The 24,620-nt window shown below is 47.1% G+C and overlaps 2 protein-coding genes across 14 annotated transcripts; one reads left to right on the top strand and one right to left on the bottom strand.

Annotated features, from left to right (window-relative positions):
• Positions 1–3,157: 3,157 nt before the first annotated feature.
• Positions 3,158–12,279, bottom strand: zbtb25 (zinc finger and BTB domain containing 25). Of its 12 annotated transcripts, none has more exons than XM_082507044.1 (4): positions 11,575–11,597; positions 8,918–9,009; positions 8,659–8,839; positions 3,158–7,547 (listed from the first exon to the last, which is right to left on the bottom strand). In XM_082507044.1, the coding sequence occupies exons 3-4, from the start codon at positions 8,829–8,831 to the stop codon at positions 6,365–6,367; spliced, it is 1,356 nt and encodes a 451-aa protein (XP_082363170.1). In that variant the 5' UTR covers positions 8,832–8,839; positions 8,918–9,009; positions 11,575–11,597; the 3' UTR covers positions 3,158–6,364. The 12 variants fall into 12 exon arrangements, with proteins under 12 accessions (XP_082363170.1, XP_082363169.1, XP_082363168.1 ...); XM_082507043.1 differs by lacking the exon at positions 11,575–11,597 and adding an exon at positions 9,234–9,359; XM_082507042.1 differs by lacking the exon at positions 11,575–11,597 and adding an exon at positions 9,267–9,359.
• Positions 12,280–12,308: 29 nt separating this feature from the next.
• zbtb1 (zinc finger and BTB domain containing 1) lies at positions 12,309–23,881 on the top strand. Of its 2 annotated transcripts, XM_082507017.1 has the most exons (3): positions 12,309–12,440; positions 12,958–13,173; positions 19,487–23,881. In XM_082507017.1, the coding sequence occupies exon 3, from the start codon at positions 19,491–19,493 to the stop codon at positions 21,495–21,497; it is 2,007 nt and encodes a 668-aa protein (XP_082363143.1). In that variant the 5' UTR covers positions 12,309–12,440; positions 12,958–13,173; positions 19,487–19,490; the 3' UTR covers positions 21,498–23,881. The 2 variants fall into 2 exon arrangements, with proteins under 2 accessions (XP_082363143.1, XP_082363144.1); XM_082507018.1 differs by lacking the exons at positions 12,309–12,440; positions 12,958–13,173 and adding an exon at positions 13,182–13,751.
• Positions 23,882–24,620: the final 739 nt, after the last annotated feature.

The raw sequence follows: 24,620 nt of genomic DNA, 5'->3' as shown, positions 1-24,620 counted from the left end.
CAGACGGGGATGAGTCTGCCTACAGGAGGGAGGTTGAACGTCTGGTGTCCTGGTGCAGCCACAACAACCTGGTGCTGAATGCCCAGAAGACAGTGGAGATTATTGTGGACTTCAGGAAGCACACAGCCCCACTCCCCCCCATCATCCTGACTGACACCCCCATCACCTCTGTGGACTCGTTCCGCTTCCTGGGTACCACCATCACCCAGGACCTGAAGTGGGAGCCCACCATCACCTCCGTCATTAAGAAAGCCCAGCAGAGGATGTACTTCCTGAGGCAGCTGAAGAAATTCAACCTGCCAACACGGACGATGATGCAATTCTACACTGCAATCATCGAGTCCATCCTCACCTCCTCCATCACCGTGTGGTACGCTGGAGCCACTATCAGGGACAAACAGAGACTGCAGCGTGTTGTGCGCTCTGCTGAGAAGGTGATTGGCTGCAGACTCCCATCTCTGCAGGACCTGTACACCTCCAGGACACTGGGGCGTGCAGCTCGGATCTCAGCTGACCCTTCTCACCCTGGACACAATCTGTTTGACTTGCTCCCCTCAGGCAGGAGGCTCCGGTCCATTCGCACCAGAACCTCTCGCCATAAGAACAGTTTCTTCCCCTCTGCTGTTGGACACATGAACAATAACCGTATGACTGTTCCCACCACTAACACATGACCCTACGCTGTGTTCACTGCATCATTCCATGTTTGCACTGATCACCACCTGCATTCATGTATATATCTATCTACTTAGCACTTTTAATTCTTATTCTTATTTTTATTTTTATATCTATTTAAGCGTTTATGACAGTATGTTTGCACTAAGCACTGCAGCAATTTCCTAATGTTGTAAACCTGCTCAACATTTGGCAATAAAACCCTTTCTGATTCTGATTCTGAAGTTCCAGTCAGCTGATCACTCTTCAATAACCTGCTGCCTCCAAAATAAACTTCCTCTTCCTCTAATGGAAACCACCTGCTGGCTGATGACATCATCAGGCATGCAGTGATGATATCATCAGGCAGGTATGAACATGAAAGAACATGATGAATGAACAGATGAGTTCTCACCTGGGTGCTTCCTGCTGATCGGATCTGTTTCTCTCGGATTCATCAGGAAACACCGAGCACATCTCTCTCCTCGCTGCCACCAGCACTGTGCCTCCCCAACCACACTGATTGATGCTTTTTTCTTTTACACAAATTGCTTCTTTGATAAAGCGATGGTACGTGGGCGGGGGAGGGGGAAGGAAACAGAAGCTTTCGTGTCCTGTAATCAGGTTTGTGTCATCAGGAGGTCCAATCACCAAATAGCTCTGTATAACGATGCCTACACGTGTTTGTCCATAGACACGGTGTCAGTAAAGTTTTCAATAAACACACAACTCTTAAACAGGTGAGTCATAGAAGCATCCTCCCTCCGTACCGGTGTCATGAATGAGGAAAGAGACCAATCAGTTTGTTTCAGGTTGTATGCATGACTCAGCCCTGCCTCTGCTGGACACCAGAGGAACTGCAGGTGTGGGGCTGCATCCTCTTCCCTAAAACCCCTTCTATAACATACGTGTTTCCTTCTACTTCTCCGAACATCTGCTGGACATTCAACACCGAAACACACGACTGTAGCAGCATGGCTGCTACACCTTACTGTAATCACATTACAGTTACTATTACTAGTGTGACACTGGTTCTTCAGGAATCTGAAACAGTATTAAAATAAAGGTTTAACAAAACACAAAGACTTGATGAAACGTGACTGCAGAGTAACATCACTGTCACATCCAGTTTCACTTAATGGCAGCAGAGTTTGACTCTTTAAACGTTTCAGTCAGCTGATGGTTTTAGAGCAGCATTACCATCACAATGGAAATGACAGAAACCATGGAGACCTGAACAACATCACACTTAAAAACATCCAAGGTGAGTTTCATCAGCTTTTTGTGATTTCAAACAGTTAAAATGCTTCTGGAGCTGTTTTCAAACTGCTTTATTTTGACAGGATGTACTGCTACTGAAGTACTTCCTGTTACAAACACGAATGTTCATCTGTGTTTGATGATGATGGGAAGAAAAGCTCAGCATTTTACCTGCAATTAGCAGTCTGCACTAATCCTGAACAAGACACTTTAATGAGGAACCTGCAGAGAGCACAAAGCCACACATCATATGAAACAGGAAATAACAATGAAAAGATGAACTGAAAGGAGAAATACTGAGTTTAAACATGAGGAGATGCTCACTTTGTTTAAGGGATTGATTGATTGATCAGCGTTTCAGTTGTGATTGATATCTAAGGCTCAGGTGAGAAGTCACCATCTCCAAACAGCCGCAGAGCGAAGTCATCGAGTCCATCAGCTGTTCAGACCCGTTTCAGTCACACTGTGGCACCGCATCATTGATCCTTGATCAGTTACTGATCTGCCACAAGCTCTCTGTAAGAATACATCCATCTGTTGCCAAGCAACAGCACGCTGACCAATCAGATCACCTGACAGGTGAGTGCCAAGAGACTGTCAGGAACCTTCATTCAGTCCTTCACTGAGGCAAAGTATTCTGCAAAACAGACTGCATCTTGTGTCGCCCTGACAGTAAGGAGTGTGATCAAATCTGTGGCATCACCTTTGACCCCGTAACGATGCGGACTGATGAAAAATCTATTTTTATTTTTAAAATCTCGAGTCAAAGCAGTTAAACTGGAATCTGAATTTTCCCACAATGCCTCTCTGCTCACCTGGCTGCTAAGCTCTCTGTTGACTCCTGCAGGTCAGATTCTGGCAGGGCACAAAGAATGCTCTTCTGCAGACCAATCAGCAATCAATCAGTACGCAGCAAACTCAATAATCACCTCTGTGATAAACAGCTGATGTCACCAACAGGTTACTCTGGTTAATCAATAATCAATCTCAGTATTGGTTGATCGGTATTAGGGCTGGACTGAAAATCTGGTATACCGGGCATTTTCCCACTGTGCTGATGCATGTTTGGGCTGCTGCTAACTGCTAACAGCTGAAGTGTGTTGCATGCTGCGGTGCAACCCAGCAACATCCACGCCGAGCCGATTAAAACATGTTCCAAAATCAATAATAAAAAAGAATGAAAAGCACACACGAGAGCTTTGATCTGATTAGTGAAAAAAAACATTTATTTACAAAACTTTATTGTTGTATCCATGAAAAACAGATGCCGTTTACAAAAACATGTTGACACTGAACTTCCTGTTTGCTTTTTTACAGCAAAACACAGAAATAAGACGACGGCACGACAGTCACACACGATCAATAATCATCAACACCTTATCATCAATGAGCGCTGGTCACGTGACACCGAAAGGAACAGCAGAGACCACCAATTTCCCTCTGGCCGGTGGAAACTTTCAAAGTAAAAGGTTTACAATGGAATTGAGATCAACTCCTTTAAAATAAGAGGTTTAAAATGCAAGACTATTGCCCCCTTCACAATAAGAGGTTTAAAATGCAAGATTGGTGCTCCTTCAAAATAAGTTTAGAATAGAACATATTGATTTCTTCAAAATAAGAGGTTTAAAATACAAGATAGGACCACTGCAAAATGAAAAGATTCAAATGCAAAAGCGTACAATTCCTTCAAAAACTAAAAAATAAATAAATTAAATATAACATTTAAAATAATGTTTAAAATGAACAAACATCAAATCCTTCAAAATAAAAAGGTTTAAATGCAACAGAATGTCACTCCTTCAAAATAAATGTATTTCAAATGCACTAAACTATGACTCCTTCAAAATAAAATGTTTAGAACATATAGGAGCATAACCATTTCAAAATAAAATGTAAAAGTTAATAGGGCATTCCAACAAAATATTTCAAACACTGGCAGTAACTTTTTTAAAATAAAATTCAGATCGTGCTTTTTTGTTGGCTTTTGTTTTTTAGACTGTTAAAAGATTTTAGTTTTTCACAGTTTTATGATAAATATAAAAAAGATTGAATAGTTTTAAAACTTTATTTAAAAATGTAAATAAAAAATGTGCCCCTGTGGGCGTAGGCTGGGAACCAGCGAGAGTCCTGACCCACAGATTGGGACACGTTTATTTTCCCACCTGTCCTTTCTGTCTTTTTTTGTGCTTGCCTTTGTTCGAGTCAGATGGAAGAAACTGTTGAATGGTCCTTTAAATGAAGTTAAACCATCAGCTGCTTTTTAATCCCAACTCCGTGTAAGAGCACCCTCAGTGTAATCCTCCCATCTGTGTGTGAGCGCCCGTTTAAGCTCACTTCTTCCTGATTGAACAGCTTCTGGAAGCCCGCTGAGGGGCAACACCTCAATCAGAGATTTTTCTACAGGGACTAATTTTTACCTCGGTAAAATGCAACATCTCACGCTGTAAGCTCTTTAGCAGAAACTAAAGAAAAGCAGAACAGAGGCAGGATGAAGTTAAGAGCTTTCGGATCTGCTCAATTTGGCAGAAAATGACTGACATTAGGTCGTGGCTTTGATCTGAACCGTTAGCTCTGCCTCTGTGTCTTTGGTGCTGCATACTGAGGTTAGTGGGTGTGAGCCGCTTCAGCGAAGAGGTCCAATAAAAACCTGGTTTAACCCTGGCTAATCTCAATGACAGGTCATCATTATTGAACCTGCAGAGGTCCGAGAACCCAGGTGGCTTCAGGTCATTTCTGCCAGTACGTTTCTGTAGCTGCTGCCTTCTTCTCCTTGTCCTGTTGACTGTTAGCTGGGTGTAAATTCACTGCACTGGCAGATATCCATTCAAACCTCTGAGGATGTCACTCCTTTTCAGGGTACTCGGGATCTTCTCAAAGCTCTGTGTAGCATTGGAAAACCTTCAGAAGCAAAATCTGAACGTTTCAAGCTCCTCCAAAGAGATCTGTTCGTCCTAACCAGGACACTGTCTTGTGTTTCCTGCATGTTCTGATCTGCATGTTTTTGTTGTATTCCATCTGATAACGTTTGTAACTCTGTGGTGATAAACTTTCTGCCGATGCTGAGGCACAGAGCGCACAGAGGTCGCCAACTTCCTGCAGAGTCAACCACTACAGACTTCATGTGGCCTTCAGATTAGAGACCTTTATGGAATGGGTTTCCATGGTGACCATTTGTATAATAAGCCTTACATCACAAAGGGCAATGAAGGCGTCACATGCAGTGGAGTAAAGCACAATGCCACTAAACTCTAGAGCAGTGAAGACATGTTCGCTGGAGTGACCAATCACGTTTCTCTATCTGGCTCTCTAATGGATGAGTCTAGGTTCAGTGGTTACCGGGACAAATGTAAAGCTTGGTGGGGGGGATTATGGTGTGAGTGTGCTTTTCAGGACTTGGACTCCGCCCCTTAGTTCTATTGAAGTAACTCTTATTAGTCATATGCAGAGGAGTGAATACGTTTAACAGTACAGTGTTATTTACTGAAGTCTGCACTGTAGTTTTGTTTCTTTGTGGACAACACTAAAAGGACAGAAACAAGAAGCCTCGTACTCTCTTTCTGACGATGAACACTGACAAAAGACTAACTCAAACTTTACATGTAAGGTGTACGGCGCTTAGTCGTTATTTGTCACTGAGAGGGTTTACTGCTGTACATTTTAGTCCTAAACCTGTGTGGCAAGATGGAGGGAAAGAAAACGTGAGTAAAAGAATAAAACTGGAAGGAGAACTGACACGATTTCCACTGAAAGATCCAAAAACCAGGGGAAGATTATCCTGAATGTGACATCTGCCAGATTTAAATCCAGTTTTTGGTTTGGACCTGTTCTCATAACTTGTAGATTACACCTTGTACATACGACACTCTGACACCAAATGACAGAAATCTGAGTAGTTCGCTTTTTTGTAGTTTGCACATGTCAGTGCATCCACAGAAAGGCTCTGACATCACAGATCGCTCTGACATCACAGTGCTCACTATCTCCTCTTCCTCACAGTCCTCTCAGACTCGGATGGGCTTCACTGTTGGCTGCTTTCAGGTTTAGAGTCTCTGGCAGCTCAATTTCAGAGAAGGAAATACAAAGCAGTGACATGAATGACAGGAAGTGACATTAGTCAAAGTACTGATGTATCATTAATCTCTGATTAATCTGCTGATTAATCAACGAATCATGTAATCAGAGTCCAGAAACTTGTTCAACATGCACAAATCAGCAAATGTTTCAAACCGGAGAAACAGTTCCCAATCAATTAATTATTAATCATCAATCAGTCAGGTTTTGCCGACGTTTCTGAGCATCAAACAGTCCGACCTGCTGACCTCAGCACCTCATGATCACATCACTGGATTAAACACAGACACTCCCAAACAGGTACAGACCAAACACTCAGAACACCACCACCTGCGGAAATTACTATTCCGTCCAATCACATCCCTCATAACAGATGGCATCACTCAACCGGAACGCCGTCCACACTCTCCTGGGAGATCTCAGAGTCCAGGGAGTAGCAGGAGCTGCCATTGTCCTGAGTGTCCCTGTTGGGCTCCTCAGAGAGAGCTATGGGGGTGCCCACTGAAGCTCCACCCCCAGCCCCTCCCCCAGGCTCAGCAGCACTGTCGCAGAAGTGGGCGGAGGCCTGGAAGAGCTGGCTGCAGAGGCGATTGTAGCGGTGGTAGCGGGACGGCTTGCCTGTGTGGGTGTACATGTGCTCCTGCAGCTGGCTCTTGTGGGAGAAGCGTAGGCTGCAGACGGCGCAGGCAATCTTACGTTTGCGTGAGTGCAGGGAGGGAGCAGGGCTACTCCCCCCTCCTCCACTCCCACCACCTCCTCGGCTCCGCCTCAGCTCAGCAGCCAGCTGGTTGGCTAGCGCCTGGCTCTGTCTCAGAGCTTCCTCCAAACATCCTGCATCCAGCTGCTCCTGGGTTCCTGGAGGACCCTCCTCTAGGCCGGCTTCCAGCTCGCCACCCTGTGACAGCCCCTCCATGAGACGGGCGGGGTCGAGGGCGTGGCTGAATAGGTGCTCCCGCAGGCCCTCTGGGGAGGAGCAGCGCTCTCCACAGCGGGGACAGAGCAGCACTAGCGGCCGGTCTTTGAACAGGAGGCCCTGAATAGGACTGCTGTCCTGAATTGGAGACCCTGCACCTGGACCCTCCTCGCCGTCCTCCTCCTCCTCTAAGCGTTCCTGCTTGATATGGGTAGTTGAGATGTCAGAATCGTCTCCGGATGCCACAGAGCAACGTAGCGCTGAGGCCTGATGGTCCGATGATACCCCCTCCAGTCCGACAGCAAGGGACAGCTGGGAGTGAGACCGGGCCCCTCGGTCAGAGGACCGCCCATCCTCGGCCCCGCGGGACACCGTGGTGGTCTTGGGGACTCCGGGTCCCTCCTTGCTGGCCAGCTGGGAAGAGATCTGAATGCCATAGAGGTTGGACATGCGGACCACGTTGTTAGCAGTCTCAGCAGCACCCTCACCAGTTTTGCGGCACAGCTGGTAGGCGTGAAGGAACTTAATGCCCTCCTGCAGCCGGCTCTGGTCCACCGGCTGTTTGGGACACATACCGGTGTACATGATGTGCAACAGGTAGCTGAAGACGTCCGGCTGGATGTCCGTGGGCTGGATCTTTATACACTCGCTGGGGACACAGAGAGACATGAGGTCAGCACCTCGGGAAAAAACAGCATGTGAATCCTGATGTTTTGGATCGATGTTCTCCTGAAGGTTTGGACCAAAGTTTTGTTCCTCTATTCTGGCTTACAGGATCCAGATCCTGAAATTTGTTCTCTGGAATAAAGGAACAAACACCGGTACAAGCCTTCGGGCAGGCACGCCGTCCACACTCTCCTGTGTTTAAGACATTATTCTAGTCTTAAACACATTTAGGGCTGATCAATCATTATTGAATTTTTATTACCATTTGATTGCTTCTTAAAAATTATGAAAAAAAAAATTGGGATAAAACATTAAATTTCATTCATTGTTTTTTTGGTGTGTTACAAATCAAACACACCACTGTTCACCTAAAAGGTAAGGCCAAATAAAGGGTCCTCACATGTCCTCACAGTGCATCTGTTTGTAGCTGACAGCTAGCCACTTTTTGACCAGTCAAGCTCCAAGTTTGTAGTTAACGCTAACATTCGGTTTGGTTGTGGAGAGCAAATCCAATCCTGAGCTGTCTTTCTCATGGCTAATCTTAGCTAACACTAACATGCCTGCTGACAACTAGTAAAATCCTGTCTTTAATGGATAAGGTTGGCCAGTTTGTCCAAATTCCCAAGGCTGATCTATTTGCAGCTGCATGGTTTCAGACAAGCAAACCCTCTTTGGGTTCATGCCGCACTGCTAACTCACAGCTAGGTGGCTAACAGCAGGTCATCTGGTAACGTTTTCATGACAGGATCGACGCAGAGACTGTCACCGGCTGGTTAGTGAAGTCCTTTTCATCACTGCCGTCACGATGACAGCAAGCGGCAGATCTGACTGAAGAACGTACGTTTAGTACACCCCAGATAATCCTCCTCTCTGACCTGGAACCCAACACGGTTGAGAAAGCCAACAAATTTATCAGGACAAAGGATTCAAGGGTCAGAGGAGTCACCACCTGCTGGGCATTTAAAAGAATTCAGGTTCTCAGAAAACATGCCTATTTTTTATCCTACCTGCACTTGTGTGATGACCCAAAGCACAAGTGTATAACTAACTTCTACTCAGGTAAAGAGGTCACACGCCGCTGTCTCACCCCTCACCTGGACTGGTGGATGAAGATCATCTTGAAGTAGTTGGAGAAGGCAGCCAGCACAGCGCGGTGAGCTTTGAAGTAGACGTTTCCGATGGCGACGGTGCAGTCACACAGGAAACCAAATTCCCTCTGCACGTTGAGCTGCTGCAGCAGGAAGAGGCTGTGCGACGACACCTCCATGACACCGTCTGAAACACAAACCCGAGCCCATGAAGTTCACATTATGACCTCCATCATCACTGCTCACACACATACATTTAACATACAAACTTATTAATGTGCAACAGGATGGAGGATGTCTTGAAGAGGTTCAGAGAAGGTCAGAGGAACTTCACTGTGACCCTGAGCAGAGGATCCGCTGTGGTGATAGAAGATGAAATACAGTGGGGCAAAAAAGTATTTAGTCAGCCACCGATTGTGCAAGTTCCCCCACTTAAAATGATGACAGAGGTCAGTAATTTGCACCAGAGGTACACTTCAACTGTGAGAGACAGAATGTGAAAAAAAAATCCATGAATCCACATGGTAGGATTTGTAAAGAATATATTTGTAAATTAGGGTGGAAAATAAGTATTTGGTCACCTCAAACAAGGAAAATCTCTGGCTCTCACAGACCTGTAACGTCTTCTGTAAGAAGCTTTTCTGTCCCCCACTCGTTACCTGTATGAATGGCACCTGTTTGAACTCATCATCTGTATAAAAGACACCTGTCCACAGCCTCAAACAGTCAGACTCCAAACTCTGCCATGGCCAAGACCAAAGAGTTTTCGAAGGACACCAGGAAAAGTATTGTAGACCTGCACCAGACTGGGAAGAGTGAATCTACAATAGGCAAGCAGCTTGGTGTGAAAAAATCAACTGTGGGAGCAATCATCAGAAAATGGAAGACATACAAGACCACTGATAATCTCCCACGCAAGATCTCATCCCGTGGGGTCAAAATGATCATGAGAACGGTGAGCAAAGATCCCAGAACCACACGGGTGGACCTGGTGAATGACCTGCAGAGAGCTGGGACCAAAGTAACAAAGGTCACCATCAGTAACACACTACAACGGCAGGGAATCAAATCCCGCAGTGCCAGACGTGTTCCGCTGCTGAAGCCAGTGCATGTCCAGGCCCGTCTGAAGTTTGCCAGAGAGCACATGGATGATACAGCAGAGGATTGTCATGTGGTCAGATGAAACCAAAGTAGAACTTTTTGGTATAAACTCAACTCGTCGTGTTTGGAGGAAGAAGAATACTGAGTTGCATCCCAAGAACACCATACCTACTGTGAAGCATGGGGGTGGAAACATCATGCTATGGGGCTGTTTTTCTGCCAAGGGGACAGGACGACTGATCCGTGTCAAGGACAGAATGAATGGGGCCATGTATCGTGAGATTTTGAGCCAAAACCTCCTTCCATCAGTGAGAACTTTGAAGATGAAACGAGGCTGGGTCTTCCAACATGACAATGATCCAAAACACACCGCCCAGGCAACAAAGGAGTGGCTCCGTAAGAAGCATTTGAAAGTCCTGGAGTGGCCTAGCCAGTCTCCAGACCTCAACCCCATAGAAAATCTGTGGCGGGAGTTGAAAGTCCGTGTTGCTCGGCGACAGCCCCAAAACATCACTGCTCTCGAGAAGATCTGCATGGAGGAATGGGCCAAAATACCAGCTGTGTGTGCAAACCTGGTAAAGACCTATAGTAAACGTTTGACCTCTGTTATTGCCAACAAAGGTTATGTTACAAAGTATTGAGTTGTATTTTTGTTATTGACCAAATACTTATTTTCCACCCTAATTTACGAATAAATTCTTTACAAATCCTACCATGTGGATTCATGGATTTTTTTTTCACATTCTGTCTCTCACAGTTGAAGTGTACCTCTGGTGCAAATTACTGACCTCTGTCATCATTTTAGGTGGGGGAACTTGCACAATCGGTGGCTGACTAAATACTTTTTTGCCCCACTGTATATATATCTGTGGTCGGTCAAGTCCATTGCTGCTGTGTTACCGATACTCCTGTTGCTTTAGCTCAGTAAGTACTTAATATCGAAGTGCTGAATAACGCCACAAGGTAGAGCCTTCCTGATTCTCGTGCACTGTTATTGGTCGATGTTGTAGAACAGAGCAGGGGGTGCAGGTTCATTCACTAAAAGAGCTGATGAAGCTCCTCTGTTTGAGGGGGAGCCTCTTCTACCGTTCACTGCTGGAGCGTCTGGGGGACATCAGAGGAACTTCAGCTCCTACAGGGGCGCACGCGTGCCACTGTCTGGGTCCCTTGCACTTTGAAAATAGATAGGGGGCAGGGTTTAATAAGAATATTTTCTTCTTCCTGCTCCTTTTCACACATGGTTGTAGTGCTTTTTGATAGAAAGTGTGGTTGGTTTGTTTGAATTGTTGTACCAAGTGTGAAATAAATAAATAAATGAAATGAGAAAAAAAAATCAACTTTAAGTAACTGTGTTGTCTTTAGTTGTGCTGACGTGGGAGTTTCCAATTTCATTGTACTATTGTACAAGGTATGAGTGTGCAATGACAATAAAGAGTTATTTTATCTTCAGCATCTCTCGCATACACACACGCATACACAGAAACACAAAAACACACACACAAGCACACAGACACACAAACACAGAGCAGTATAGCACATTAAGACCTGAAGAACTCTTAAGGTGTTGTTTAACCCTGTGACGTCACATTAAGTCCGTCAGGCTCACTTGGACACGCCACCTCTGACCTCAGCGAAGGTCACACCTGACACACACGCACTCATGCACGGGGAAGGGGCGGGTGTTCACATCGAACTGACCCGACCACACCGGAAACCGGACACCCGCGCGACCCAGTCACACACTAGCTCTGCGCGTGCACGTGCCGTCGCGCCCGCCACCGCGCAGCATCCTCCATCCTTCATCTCATTCATCACACGCACGTCCTCATCACCTCCGCGCACACGGGCGCGTGTTCACGCTCCCAACGCCCGGCAATCCCGTGTATGCGCGGATCCTGCACGCGCGCCGTTAATGAGCGCCTTACCGCAGAAACGAGCAGATCGTCTTCAGAATCGGCCGATTTGTTGCTGCAGAGGATCTCGCGACGAGCCGCGTCACCTCTCGCGAGAACATGGGTCAAATGGGGCAGTCACGTGAGCCGTCAGAAACGTTTGATGGCTGATCAGTAATTTAATAAACGCAGAGCAGGAAAGATGGCGTTATCGTGCCATCGATAATTTTCTGAGTATATCAGGAAAAAAAGTGAAACTGATCAGAGGCTGTCAGCCAGCAGCATAAGACCCCGACACCGTGCAGGGAGCACGATCACGTGACACAACACACACCGACACCGTGCAGCAGACAGACTCACAAACACGCTTCAGGTCTGCAGCTCAGGGACTGAACCCCATCATAATCTGTGTAATCTGAGACTCAGAGTACTCTCGGAGTGGGCCACTGTACCTCGGTTGGTGACTGAAGTAACTCATAACCTGTGTAAATATGTTTTCTTAGGCTGGTGTCCACTGAGCTGATCACCAGTATTGATTATTACTGACCACAGCGGGTATGCTGTGAGGTGTGGTCCACATTCTTGGCAGTGAGTGGGACACGTTCCCAGTGGGTGCTGGGCTCCGCCTAGGCCGCCCTTTGTCACCGGTGATGGGCAGATTATCTGGGCGTTGCCAGCATCTTGTCTCTGCATTTTGCAGATGATGTGGTTCTGTTGGCATCATCAGGTGCTGCCTCCAGATAGCAGGCTACTTTGAAACAGACGGACTGGTGCTGCAGTGATGAGATCGTTCAGGTATGGGCCACCTCGTATATGATTGATGGGTGAGATGTTGCTGCTTCTTCAGGCGGAGTCTCCTGCTCAGCTCAGAGTTAGACCTCCTTGCTGCTCTCTGACTGAATGTGGGTGGCGGGAGGCCTCAAGTAATCCTACAGGCGAGAGAGAAAACAAATAGATTATTCCGGTTATTATTTTCAAATTAAAAGCAGACTTTGTTTCCTGTGGTCGTTTTCAATGAAGACATAATTCTGACACTCTTTATTTAACTGTGAAAGGCCCCGTCCAAGCCAGAAATGTATATTTATTATTTAATGCCCACCTGTGAACTACTGCTTGATGCAGTTAAACATGTCCCACTGGGTTAAAGTTCTTATATATTTTATTATAACTTCAGTTTTTCATTTTACTTTTTTTTTTATTTTTTACTGTGCGACACATGTTGCGTTTCCGTAGTGTCAGCTGAGCTGCGCGAAGCATCAAAGCGGAAACGTATTTTTGAAACGTTAAAACTTTATTTAACTTTATTTTGAAGGGCCCCACTCTGACCGGAAGTTCCTTATTTGGACTTCCTCGCTATGTGCGGCTTGACGGCGCGGCGGGCTGTGCGGAAGTGCTTTCATCCTGCTGGAGGAGAAGAAGAAGAAGAAGAGGCTGCTCCTTCGTCTCCACAGTAAACCATCCGCGGAGGACATTTCGGAGCCTGGGAATCCCACAGCAGCAGCCCCTTCGCCGGCCTCCGGGACCCACGGTGAGTGGACGGACCCGTGTCCGGGCTCGGGGCCGTCTGGGCGGCAGGCGGTGAAGGAAATGCTCGCGGCCTGCTCTCGGTGCTGAATGCGGGTGGCAGTGCGGGGGCGGCGGGGCTGTTTGCGGGAGAGAGCGCTCAGTAACCGCCCGGTTTTATTCGCATCACATCCGGTGGCTACTTTCAAAATATAAGTCGTAACGAATAGTTTTGAGCATTGAAGCAGCCGGAGGAGCTACGAGTTCACTGACGATCCTTCGGGGAGTGTCTGACTGTCACTGAGACGCGCTGTGATGCACGCGATACCCTGACGGTGGTCTCGTTCACCCCTTGTCACGCTTCGTGTTTTCATTTTGGAGGAGTGATCACAGGAACTTCCGGTGTGGACCACGCTAACAGGGGTTAGCTTGGAGCAGCTAATCTCAGCCGAGCTGTAATCTCCATTTTAGCTCGGCGGTGTGGCCAGCCTCTCCCTCCGGTCTCTCCACGGGCTCGCTCCCACCTCGGCGGCTCCTTCGCGGCCTGTCTGCCGGTGACTGACAGCCCGCACCGCGTGCCTGCGGGCCCGGCGGGGACTAACAGTAAGCAGGATGAGGGCTCTTATTTGAGTGGTTTTTACAGTGGAGTCTGGTGACAGAGGCCAAAATTATTTCATCCACTCTTCACAGTGATCACATTATTATCTTTATTGATTACTAATCAGTAGAGTAGGTTTCTGAACTGTGACCTTTAATCTCACAAAGCTCAAACACACCTGACAGCAGACACATCAGATATGAACCTAGACTGTCACGTGTCGGCTGATAAAATGAGCCCTGAGACCTTCCTGTGAGCAGCAACCAGCTGATCAGAGTGCAAACGACTTGTCCATGACTTGTTCTGGTAATAACACGATTAAGGCACTCATCTTAGTAAAAACTCGTGAAAAACTGCATATCACAATGACCTGAAAGGGGGAAAAAAACAATGTGTCACCATTTACAATCATAAACTCTGAGCTGGGCTGTGATTAGAAACTGATGATTTAATCAGCCTGAACGTTTTAAGGCATTCTTAAAATCATATCTGCATATTTCTGGAAAAGTGTGATGATGATGATGATGATGATGATGACGTTTATGATGGGATATAAAAAGGTCGTTCTGCAATTTAATGTAACTGCAGCAGCTGCACGACGCCATCACATCAAACTGAGACTGGGGCTGGGGGCAAAGTCCTGCTTTCCCACTGTGTGACCTCATCACAAGTCACTCCACTGCTGGCTCTTACTGTCACATGGTGTGTAGCTAGCGGTGTCTGGGGAATCATGTGGAGGTGCGTTCTATGTCTCCACCTTTAGCAGGATCAGGTTTTGTTGGAGGAGCTCAGTTTTGGCTTTAAATCAGCGGGACCGTCCTGAACTCACGTGAACTGATCTGATGTCACGTCATGTGATCAAAGAGCCAAACCATTTCAGAATAAAACGCCATCCTGAGCCTCATCTGAGAGGCGGAACTCACTTTGGAAATCAGTCACCTGACCGTCTGCAATGGAGTCATGCTTTTCGGTCATCAATTCATATTCTGCTGGAACATGTTGGCTCGTTGATCTCACATGATGACCTCACTTCCTGTAGTCATGTGTAGGGGTGGACTATATCATACCGTTCACGGTAATACCGGTGTAATGTTGGGCAACGATAAGAAAATGAAATATCCCGATAGAATATGGGCAAAACGCGCATGCGCAGTGCCTTTGTTTACATACGCACATGGCGTCGACGCAGAATGAGAAGAGCGAAAGTGGATTGTTGAATGAAACGGATGAACCAGAATTGGTTTGTAAAAATGCTGCAACTTCAGTGGTGTGGAACTGGTTTGGCTTTCGTCCGTCAGATATACAACAAAACACTATTTTTGGTAGCGCATGCTAACGGGCTGTCTTTATTATTGGAAAATACGGCACCCTTAAAATCAATCCTTTGATTTTTCTGAAAATCGACAGCGCCCCTTATAATCCCGTGTGCCTTATGTATGAATTCTGGTTGTGTTTACTGACCTGGAAACGATTTTATGTGGTACACGGCGCTCGAAAATCTGTCAAATGTTTCAGTACGACTTTGCTAAGCTACGAAGCCGCACCGCTTGATGGATTGTCGGAGCATTACGGCTATCGTAGGCAGGAGCCTCGCGGAGTGATACGTACTGTGCTTCAACATAATATTACCGTATTGTGTGTGTGTGTGTGTGTGTGTGTGTGTAACCTCTTTTTAAGTTTTGTGGATATTATACATGGTTATGCTGAGGATATGTCAGCCAATTTCCACTGGAAATGCCTTTTGTAGGGCTGCTCGATTATGGCAAAAATGATAATCACGATTATTTTCACTGAAATTGAGATCACGATTATTTGACGATATTTATTTAACCCTTTAAGACCTACTATAGAACCAAGTCCACCAGAGCTTATATTATTTTTTTACATGCTGTAGTGCCATTTGTGGGAGCATTTCAAGTTGCTATACATCAATACAACTGTTATAGCCCATATTTTAATAATATGTATGCATTAAGTCCATAGTAATTACATAAATTGCAAAAAAGTGCAATAAACTACAAAAAAATTGAAAATCGCTTTTGTTTTGTTTACATATATTTCTACTTGGAGAAATTTAAGAGGTTTATCCCTCAAAACTTTAAATACAATAAAGTTGCAAAAAATAGTTTCCCACCACAGGAAATTTATTTTGAGTGTCTTCATAGTTTTATTTTGGAGATACAGCAATTTTTATATACTGCAGGAAAAACAAAAAACAATCCTATGATGCAAATTTGCAAAGAAAACAGCATGTGCATCATTTCACTGTGGGAAGTGTTACGAACAGCTGATAGGAACGGCAAAGCATGTTTCTGGAATATTATGTTTTTGTTGCTGCAAGCGCTTTTTATGCAATTTTTGCAAAGCTATATGTGGAACGAAACCGTGACCGAGGACAAGCTGGTGGCATCAGATGTAAGTACAACTCCTCCGGTTTCATATGCAAAACAAATTATTGCGCTAGCTTACACGGTTCAGGTTCTACAGGGATTTAAAAATAATTACGCAAAACGGAGCATGCAGCTCTGACCGGCTTTAAAGGGTTAACAATGACTTTAAAAAAATAATATAAAATAGTGTGCAACGCCACTGAAGTTTTTTTTTTTTTAAACTCTCTTTTCAACCAACGGCAGTCACTCTCCAAATAACTTCTGCTTAGCTTTCCGAGCTTCCCTCGGGTCCTCTTAATCAGCGGTCTCCAACCTTTTTTGCGCCACGGACCGGTTTATGCCCGACAATATTTTCACGGACCGGCCTTTAAGGTGTCGCGGATAAATGAGGGAGGGGCTAATAATCGGCTCAGTCATTTTTAATGATCGTTGAAAGCCCAGATCGTAATCGTGATTAAAATTCGATTAATTGAGCAGCCCTAGCCTTTTGGTTAAACTGTCAGCAAGGAATTTGCATTTGCACTGTTAATTTTTTATATAACTTTAATGCACATAAAAACAGCTGCTTGTTTAAGTGAAAATACATTGATGTTTTTTTTTTTGCACTAATAAAGTTGAGGAGTTGTAAAGTGTTTTGTCTAGTGTCAATTATATCGTCAGTTATATATCGTTATCAGTTATATCGTTATATATCGTGATAAATATTTTTGGTCATATCGTCCTGCTCTAGTCATGTGTCAGTTTGCATGGCCACCACCGACATCCAGAGGACCGCTGAGTGTTCTTGCCTTGCTGTCGCAGTGAAGCATGATTCATGCATCTATTAGGCGCTCTGCAGCCTAATAGATGCAGAGCTCGGAGATGCAGGGCACTAGTTGGCGCTGGAAATTTTGTCTGCCAGTCAATTTGCTTGAATCAGGAATTGTGTGAGGCAGAACAAGTTGGAAACAGCTGCACTGATCACGGTCATCATGGGCTGCGTCAATGTGTAGTTGCATTTGTCAGGATTCGTCACGTTATGGCGTAGATTTAACGCAGAAACACGTGACTGGTGGTGGTCAGCTGGCACTAAATGTTTAAAAATCTGGAAGAGGCGAGTCTTCTGATTGCACCTGAGGCAGGTGAGCTCCTGCACAGCTGGTTTTATGTTGTTCTGCTGCTATGGCTTTCAGGACTCTCTCACTCACACACACACACACACGTACAGTGATGCTACTTCGCCACTGATCTCTTATCTGGCGCGATGCTCTGAGGCACTCTGGGATCAGCTGACACATTCTAGCTGGTCACAAGTGTACTCTGTGTGAGCTTTACCTGTGAGCACAGCCAGGTGAACCGCCAGTGGAACTGGGGAGGGAAGGCAGCTCAGTACACACAGACGGGACGACATCGCTGAAAATAAAAACGCGTCAAAGTTTTAAGCGAATCACTGTTCAGCTCAGGTGACGGGAGAAAACATCTTCCTCTGATTACACCCCATTTTGACACAAGAAGTGACATCTTTTGATGGGTTTCAGTGTCTCCAAGCAGCAGCGGGGCAGGGGGGGTCAGGCAGTGAAGGTACATGTCTAACAAAAAGCTCCAGTTCTGAAGAACAGGACCGGGTTCACTTCACAGTACAGAAAACCGCATGCAACCGGTTTTCTCCTGCAGCACAGGAACCTGTTTTTAGCTCCGCCCACATCTGGAACTGCTGCAGATGTTATTGGCGTATACCCGCCGATGAGGGCTCGGGTAACCAGTGAGCAGAGAGCATTCTCAGAGAGCGGTTTGGCCCAGATGTGCCCTGCATCTGCAGTTTCCTCTGAGTCCAACTTAAAGATCCAGATTTGTCGGGTGTGTCGGGCACATCTGGCTCACAGTTTACTGTAACCTGGTCCACAGGACATCTGCTGTGAACTCTCCAGGTGTTGGTGGGGTCAGGGTGGACCTTTTATTTAGGCAGTAACTTGGGGTGTGTACAGGTATACTTGTCCTGCAATAGGGCTGCCACGATTAGTCGACTAGTCACGATTACGTCGACTATCAAAATCGTCGACGACTGATTTAATAGTCGACGCGTCGTTTGAAGCTTTGTAAGATCACAAAAGACGCAGGAATAAGTAGCAGGATTTAAGAGTGTAATAACGGAATGAAACAGAAGATGGCAGCACTGCATGTACAAGGATGCCAGCTGCCCTTAAACCCCGAAGAAGAAGAAGCTCTGTCCCAGAATTCATAGCGCCCAGCTCAGTTTCCAACAATGGCGGCAGCTAGTTAGCTTTAATATTACTCTTATTATTCTTTCTGAGTCACAAAATAAACGTTTAACATATTTTCAGGCGAGAATGTAGCTGTGTAAACCTCAAATATCTGCTCAGTTTATCAAGACACCACATATTTTCAAAAGCGCTCTGACGTTTTCGGAGACGTCTGTTACCCACTAGCTCGATAGCTAACCGGGGGCAAGGCTAACTAGCCGTGAGAACACCGGACTCCCGGCCGTCACTTAGATAACTTTAAAATGTTATTGTTTGGCTTTTTTTAGTATTTTATTTGTTCCTGAGTAAATCGGTTTGGCTGAGATTAAAGTTATAGTTTTTACACAGCTGAATAAACATCAAACAGACAGCTGATTATCAGAAGTTTGAGATGCTCCAGAATTTACTCCGGTGTCCTGTTATATTTTAGATAGCAAGGAGTTTATTAAACTTCACCGAAACAATCTGCAAGTTTAATTAAAATTTAATAAACTACCATCTTGTCTTTATTTTTAGTTAGCACACACCTTAAACACTTAAAGCTGTAAGCTAATGATAGTTATATAAGAGCAGATGCTGCTGGTGCAACCTACAGCTTGTAGGTTTTACGTCCAATGGGTGATGATCTGATTAGTCGACTAATCGCAAAAATAATCGGTGACTAGTCGACTATCAGAATAATCATTTGTGGCAGCCCTATCCTGCAATACAAACACATCTGTCACATAACAGGGTAGGTGTGTGTGTGAGGGGGGGGTGTCACTTACTGTGAGAATAGCCAACGGGAGGTGAAGCATCCTCCCCCACAGTGAGTTTAGAAAGGTGAGAAGTAGACCTGCCATCGTGTGTGTGTGTGCGCGTGCATGTTAAATCTGAGCAGTGTGTTCTTGAGAAGGAAATACTGATTCATCACTGCAGTGCTGTAAGTGAAGCTGGGAGCTGATCTGAGCGTGCTCGGTGTGTGAACTTGTGGCTCTAATTAAAGTCAGAGTTGCTGATGAATCATATCAGGCCCGACTGTCCCGTGCCAGCTCACACGTTATGAAAGTCGACCGCAGACGACCTTGCTGCCTCATAAATTCTGACTCTGTCTTCCTCTGTTGTCCACAGGGCGATGGCAAGGCCGAGCCACAGCGATCACGTCCTCCAGCAACTCAACAACCAGCGCGAGTGGGGCTTCCTGTGCGACTGCCTCATCGCCATCGGCGACATCTACTTCCGGGCTCACAAGGCGGTGCTGGCGGCCTGCAGCTCCTACTTCAGGATGATGTTCATCCGGGACCAGCAGGGAGCGGGCCGCCTGGACCTGAGCAACATGCAGATCAGTGCCGAGTGCTTCGACCTCATCCTGCAGCTCATGTACCTCGGGCGCATCGTTGTGGGCAGTTACGAGTTTGAGGAGCTGAAAGCGTCCATGGCATATCTGCAGATGTACTACATCCCTGACTCGCTGGAGGACCTGAGGGACATCAGGAGCTCCAACATCACGCCGTCCTCCTCTGCCTCCTCATCCAGCTCCTCCGCCGGGCCTGCTGGCGGGAAGATGATGTTTGGCGTGCGCATGTACGAACAGCAGCGGCCCGCCGCACCTGAAGGGGAGCGTCTGCCGAAGGCCGTCACTAGCAGCACGGGGCGTCCGGCTGTTCCTGCTGTTCCTGCTGCAGTTGGCAGGCCAGCCACGACTGAAGAGGCAGCAACCGCTCCTCTGATTGTGGCGGCGCCAGTTTTAGACGGAGCAGGCGAGCAACCATGTGACCTGAGGAAGCGGTCAGGTGGTAGGAGTTCAACTCTGAAGGACCGCCCTAGGTTCGGTCGCACATACACTTGCGACGACTGTGGCTTCGTGTTCAGCTGCGAGAAGCTTCTAATCGAGCATATCCTCACGTGTACCAACCGCAAAGCCTTCCACCCACCCCGAGGCAACACTGAGGGTGACAACGACTCAAGTAAAGCAGAGAGCTCCGCCTCAGAGAGCGTGGAGGAACACCGGGTCGTCTGTAAAGGTGAGGACGACTGGCCTGAGGCCAAGACTGCCCGGTCAGTCCTAGGCGGACCAGACGGCGAGCCTGGGTCCACCAGGAGCATCAAGACCGAACCAGAAGAGAGCATGTTCCCTGAGATCGAGGTGGTCCGTGTTGGCGAGCATGCCGCCAGAGATTTTAGTGCACGCTTCGGTGATGCAGCGCTGAGGGAGAAAACGCAATCGGACCCCGAGCCCGGTGTCTCCGGTTTGGAAAACAGCAGCGAGCCTTTCGAAGGCAATGATTCCGGCATCCCCGTCAAACTCCAGAAGGTCAAAGACGAGAAGCAGGACGCTGACGGCACGCCCTGCGAGGTGTGTGGCGCTCTGTTATTGGAGGAAGACAAGTCCGCGCACTATCTGTCCAACCACATGGGGCATATATGTGCCTGCGGCAGGTGCGGCCAGGTGTTGATCAAAGGCCGGCAGCTGCAGGAGCATGCCGAGCGCTGCGGTGAATCCCATGGAGCTGAGTCGGACTCCCATGGCGAGGATGAGGCGTCCCTGCTGGAGGAGCCGCATGGGATGGAGGAGGGGCTGCTGGAGGCAGCCGACCTGGCGTGTCCGCACTGCGGCCTGCTGTTCCAGAACGAGAGCCTGGCGTTGGAGCACGCTCTATCCTGCCACGACCAGGAGCTGTTTCGGCCCACCATGCTGGAGGAAGGCGGCGAGCCCGATCACCGCCGCAAACACTTCTGCAGCATCTGTGGCAAAGGCTTCTACCAGCGCTGCCACCTGCGCGAGCACTACACTGTCCACACCAAGGAGAAGCAGTTCACCTGCCAGACCTGTGGCAAGCAGTTCCTGCGCGAGCGCCAACTCCGCCTCCACACTGACATGCATAAAGGAATGGCGCGCTACGTGTGCCCCGTGTGTGACCAGGGGACCTTCCTCAAACACGACCACGTGCGTCACATGATCTCCCACCTGTCAGCCGGGGAAACCATCTGCCAGGTGTGCTTCCAGATCTTCCCGGGTGGCGAACAGCTGGAGAAGCACATGGATGTCCACCTGTACATCTGTGGCGTGTGCGGTGAGAAGTTCCGCCTGCGCAAAGACATGCGGAGCCACTATAACTCCAAACACACCAAGAGACTATAACAGCGCTGCTGCCATGTCCACGAGTCTGTTACTAAGAAGCCATAAATGTGAGAACAAAGAATGCACTTGAACACCAAAAAGACTGAACTGCACTTTGAAGCCGTACGCAAACTAACCGGGTGTCACACTGCGAGCTGCGGGTCCAGCCGCGCCTTAGTGACTTCTGTCCGCTTGAGGCTTTGCGCAACAGGAAGCTGGTGGGTTGGTAGATACCTGAGGACAGGAAGCCTCGTGTTAGAGCTGATTCTGAATAAATAGCAAACAGCATGCTGCCTAGAAACCGACTGCTATTTGTCCATACATGGAGAGCGGGAGGTGGGCGGTGGCACACAGGCTCCACCCACTGCCTGCCTCTCTCCATGATGACGGTGTAGTCACCGTGCGTGACAGGAAGCTTCTGTCTGCCATATTGGAGCTGAACTTGGTGGCGAGAGAGGCAGACCTTTTCTGGAGGGAGGAGGAAAGCTGTTTAGAGCACAAACAGTTGTTTTATCCTTCAATTCAATTCAATTGAACTTTATTTTACGCAAACCTACGGCACACAGTCACAACAGCAGTCGCCTCGTGGGGCTCTGTGAGATTAACCCTTGACAAAATTAAAGGCCAAAATGAGCTGCACAATGAATTACACGCCAGGAAACAGATTACAAATAACTGAACCCATCGTAAAATCTGATTGGTCGCCCAGAGCTCACGTTTCCTGTTGTTCTTTTTTTTAAATGTTTAAACACGAGCTGAAACTCAAAACTGCCCTTGCGTGATTTTCAGAGCAACGAGGCGCCATGTTGCCTTAAATTCCGACTCGCAGAGTGCACGGTTCAAATCGCGGCCTCAGACTGATGTGGTCATGTGGCCTTCTCTGAGCTTTAATCACATTTCAGGTCCAAAAGTAATCCACAGAAACCCACCAATCAGACGACCCCTATGAACTCACGCTTTAGCGACATTTCTGGCTGATTCAAAACCGTCAGGAGTTACTGAAACTGGCGCCGTCACAGGCCGGTGTGAGCTGCGGTGGTTCTGCAGCGCTCTGAGCTTCTGTTTTAAGACGTTACCTGAAACTGGCTGCAGGTCTAGACGCAGCTGCTCTGTTCTCTAAACAAACCATGAAGGTGACGTGCCGTCAGCTGGTGCCTGCACGACCAATCACGCTCTCAGCTGACGGCACTGATCGTTTTTATAGTTAAACATTATTTTTATTAAGTTATAATTGCATGTATGATATCTGACAGCTGTGATGGCCAATCAGCTGCTCGTATCAAAGAGCAGGAATCTCGCAGTCGCGTAGAGGAGGCACCACCCTCCACCCGTTACAGCTCAGGTCTGAACGAGTCGACCGTAGCATTTCCGTCCAATGGACCAAGTGGAGGACTTGCGGACCTTCATGGATCCTAGAGTTCAGGTTCAGCACGTACACGCTAAACTGACGTCATCACAACCTAAAAACGTTATAGTAACCGATTAAAATGAGTCCGTCGAAGCTCCGCCCACACCCACGGTTAGCGCTTGTGCTGCTCGCAGTGTGATCTCCAGAGGAAATACAAACTAGTATATCTGCTGAAACGGTACCCCTGTGACCTGCGTGGAGAGAAATTCCTGTTTGCAAGGGTGCGCTGCCTCACGCTTGGATGTTTCCCAGAATACTAAAGCCTGTTACGGCTTCCTCGCTCTGTCACCGTCCCACGCACTCTGTGATTGGTGCCTTTACTGTAACACTCCGTCCTTCCTGTCAAACTCACGGCGATGTGTGAGGGGCGGGCCGGCACGGAAGGTCACAAACCCCCCCTCAGACTGAACCGGCCAATGAAAAATCCAACAACTAAACACTAGAACCAGTCACCTCGACTCTTACCCTCAGAACTCCTGTGATGCCTTACAAGTCTCTCGAAGTGTTCGCTCGCCAGCAGTACGGGATCGGACTGGATCCAGCTGCTCAGAACCAACCAGTCGTTACAGGCTCGAGTAAATCAGACTATCAGAACCAATCAGAATGAGCTCCATGAAATGATTCTGCGGCTGCTTGGACAATCAGCCCTGCCCCCCTCATCATCTTCTTCTCGTCTGGCTCACAGTGAGACTGTTTCCTGTGGACTAAGACCTGAAACCAAACAAACTCCAGCTGAACTCAAACTAATTCAACTTTCACCTAATCAGCACTAACAGAAGTCAGGGACATGCCCCTTTAATGCCTCACCAGTTTAGACCAGTTTAAGCCGGCTCAGGTCGGACCGGGTGGATCTGACCAAGGTGGCGGGTCCACCTGGTTACCCCAGGTGTAAACGAATGTCGTCTTAAGTAAAGCTAGCGATGTCAGCTGTTTGTTCTTCTTCTTGCGTTGTTTTTCTGTTTGTGACCACGACTCTTAATAAACAGAGTGAACCTGAGTGTGGGTGGAGCCTCTGTTTCCATCCCACAGAGGATGAAGGCTCAGTGTTATTTACCAGCACCTCCTCCTCAAGCTGCAGCTTCATCTTTTCTCTGCTTCACGAAGTTTTTAATGTCAGGGCTGAGGGAGGATCAGCTCATTGATCAGCTGATGTTTGGACTGATGCTCACATTTTTCACAGAGATCACCTGTAGCTGTGTTCTAGCTTCTGTGGTTTCCTGACAGGATACCACAGAAGAAGCAGCTGTTATTGATTATTGGTTTGTTAACGGTGATCGTTTCTGACTGAAGGCCAGCGGGAAACGGGTCCAGTGTTGGTGTTTAAATGCTCCACATAAATGTTTTTCAGTCACATGGGCTCTGAGATTCAGCTGACCTTTGACCTTCCTATCTGATTGGAATATAATCACAATTATTTTGAAGATTTTTATTGATGTTGATCATGCAACCTCAGTGCTTCCTGTTTCAAATTGAGTGTTTAGTGAGGCTTTTATTCTGAAATATTTCCAGGAAACTGCATCTCACTCAGAAATACTTATTTTAATTTTTCTAAAGATTCTGAAGATGAGACATAAAAATAACATTTGATCAGAATGTCATCAACACAAGGCCGCAGATGTCCATCTCCACCGTCAGATCACCTTTGAATCTGAAAATGTTAAATCCAGACTTTTGTCTCTGTTTGGATTAAAATATCCACAAGAGGAGGGTCTGTAATGTTCCTCTGCAGCAGGGTG

The sequence above is a fragment of the Aulonocara stuartgranti genome, assembly GCF_965226115.1.
Source record: "Aulonocara stuartgranti genome assembly, chromosome: 15".
Taxonomy (NCBI): domain Eukaryota; kingdom Metazoa; phylum Chordata; class Actinopteri; order Cichliformes; family Cichlidae; genus Aulonocara; species Aulonocara stuartgranti.
Note: the sequence above shows the minus strand (reverse complement) of the source record. Positions and strands in the feature narration are given on the sequence as shown.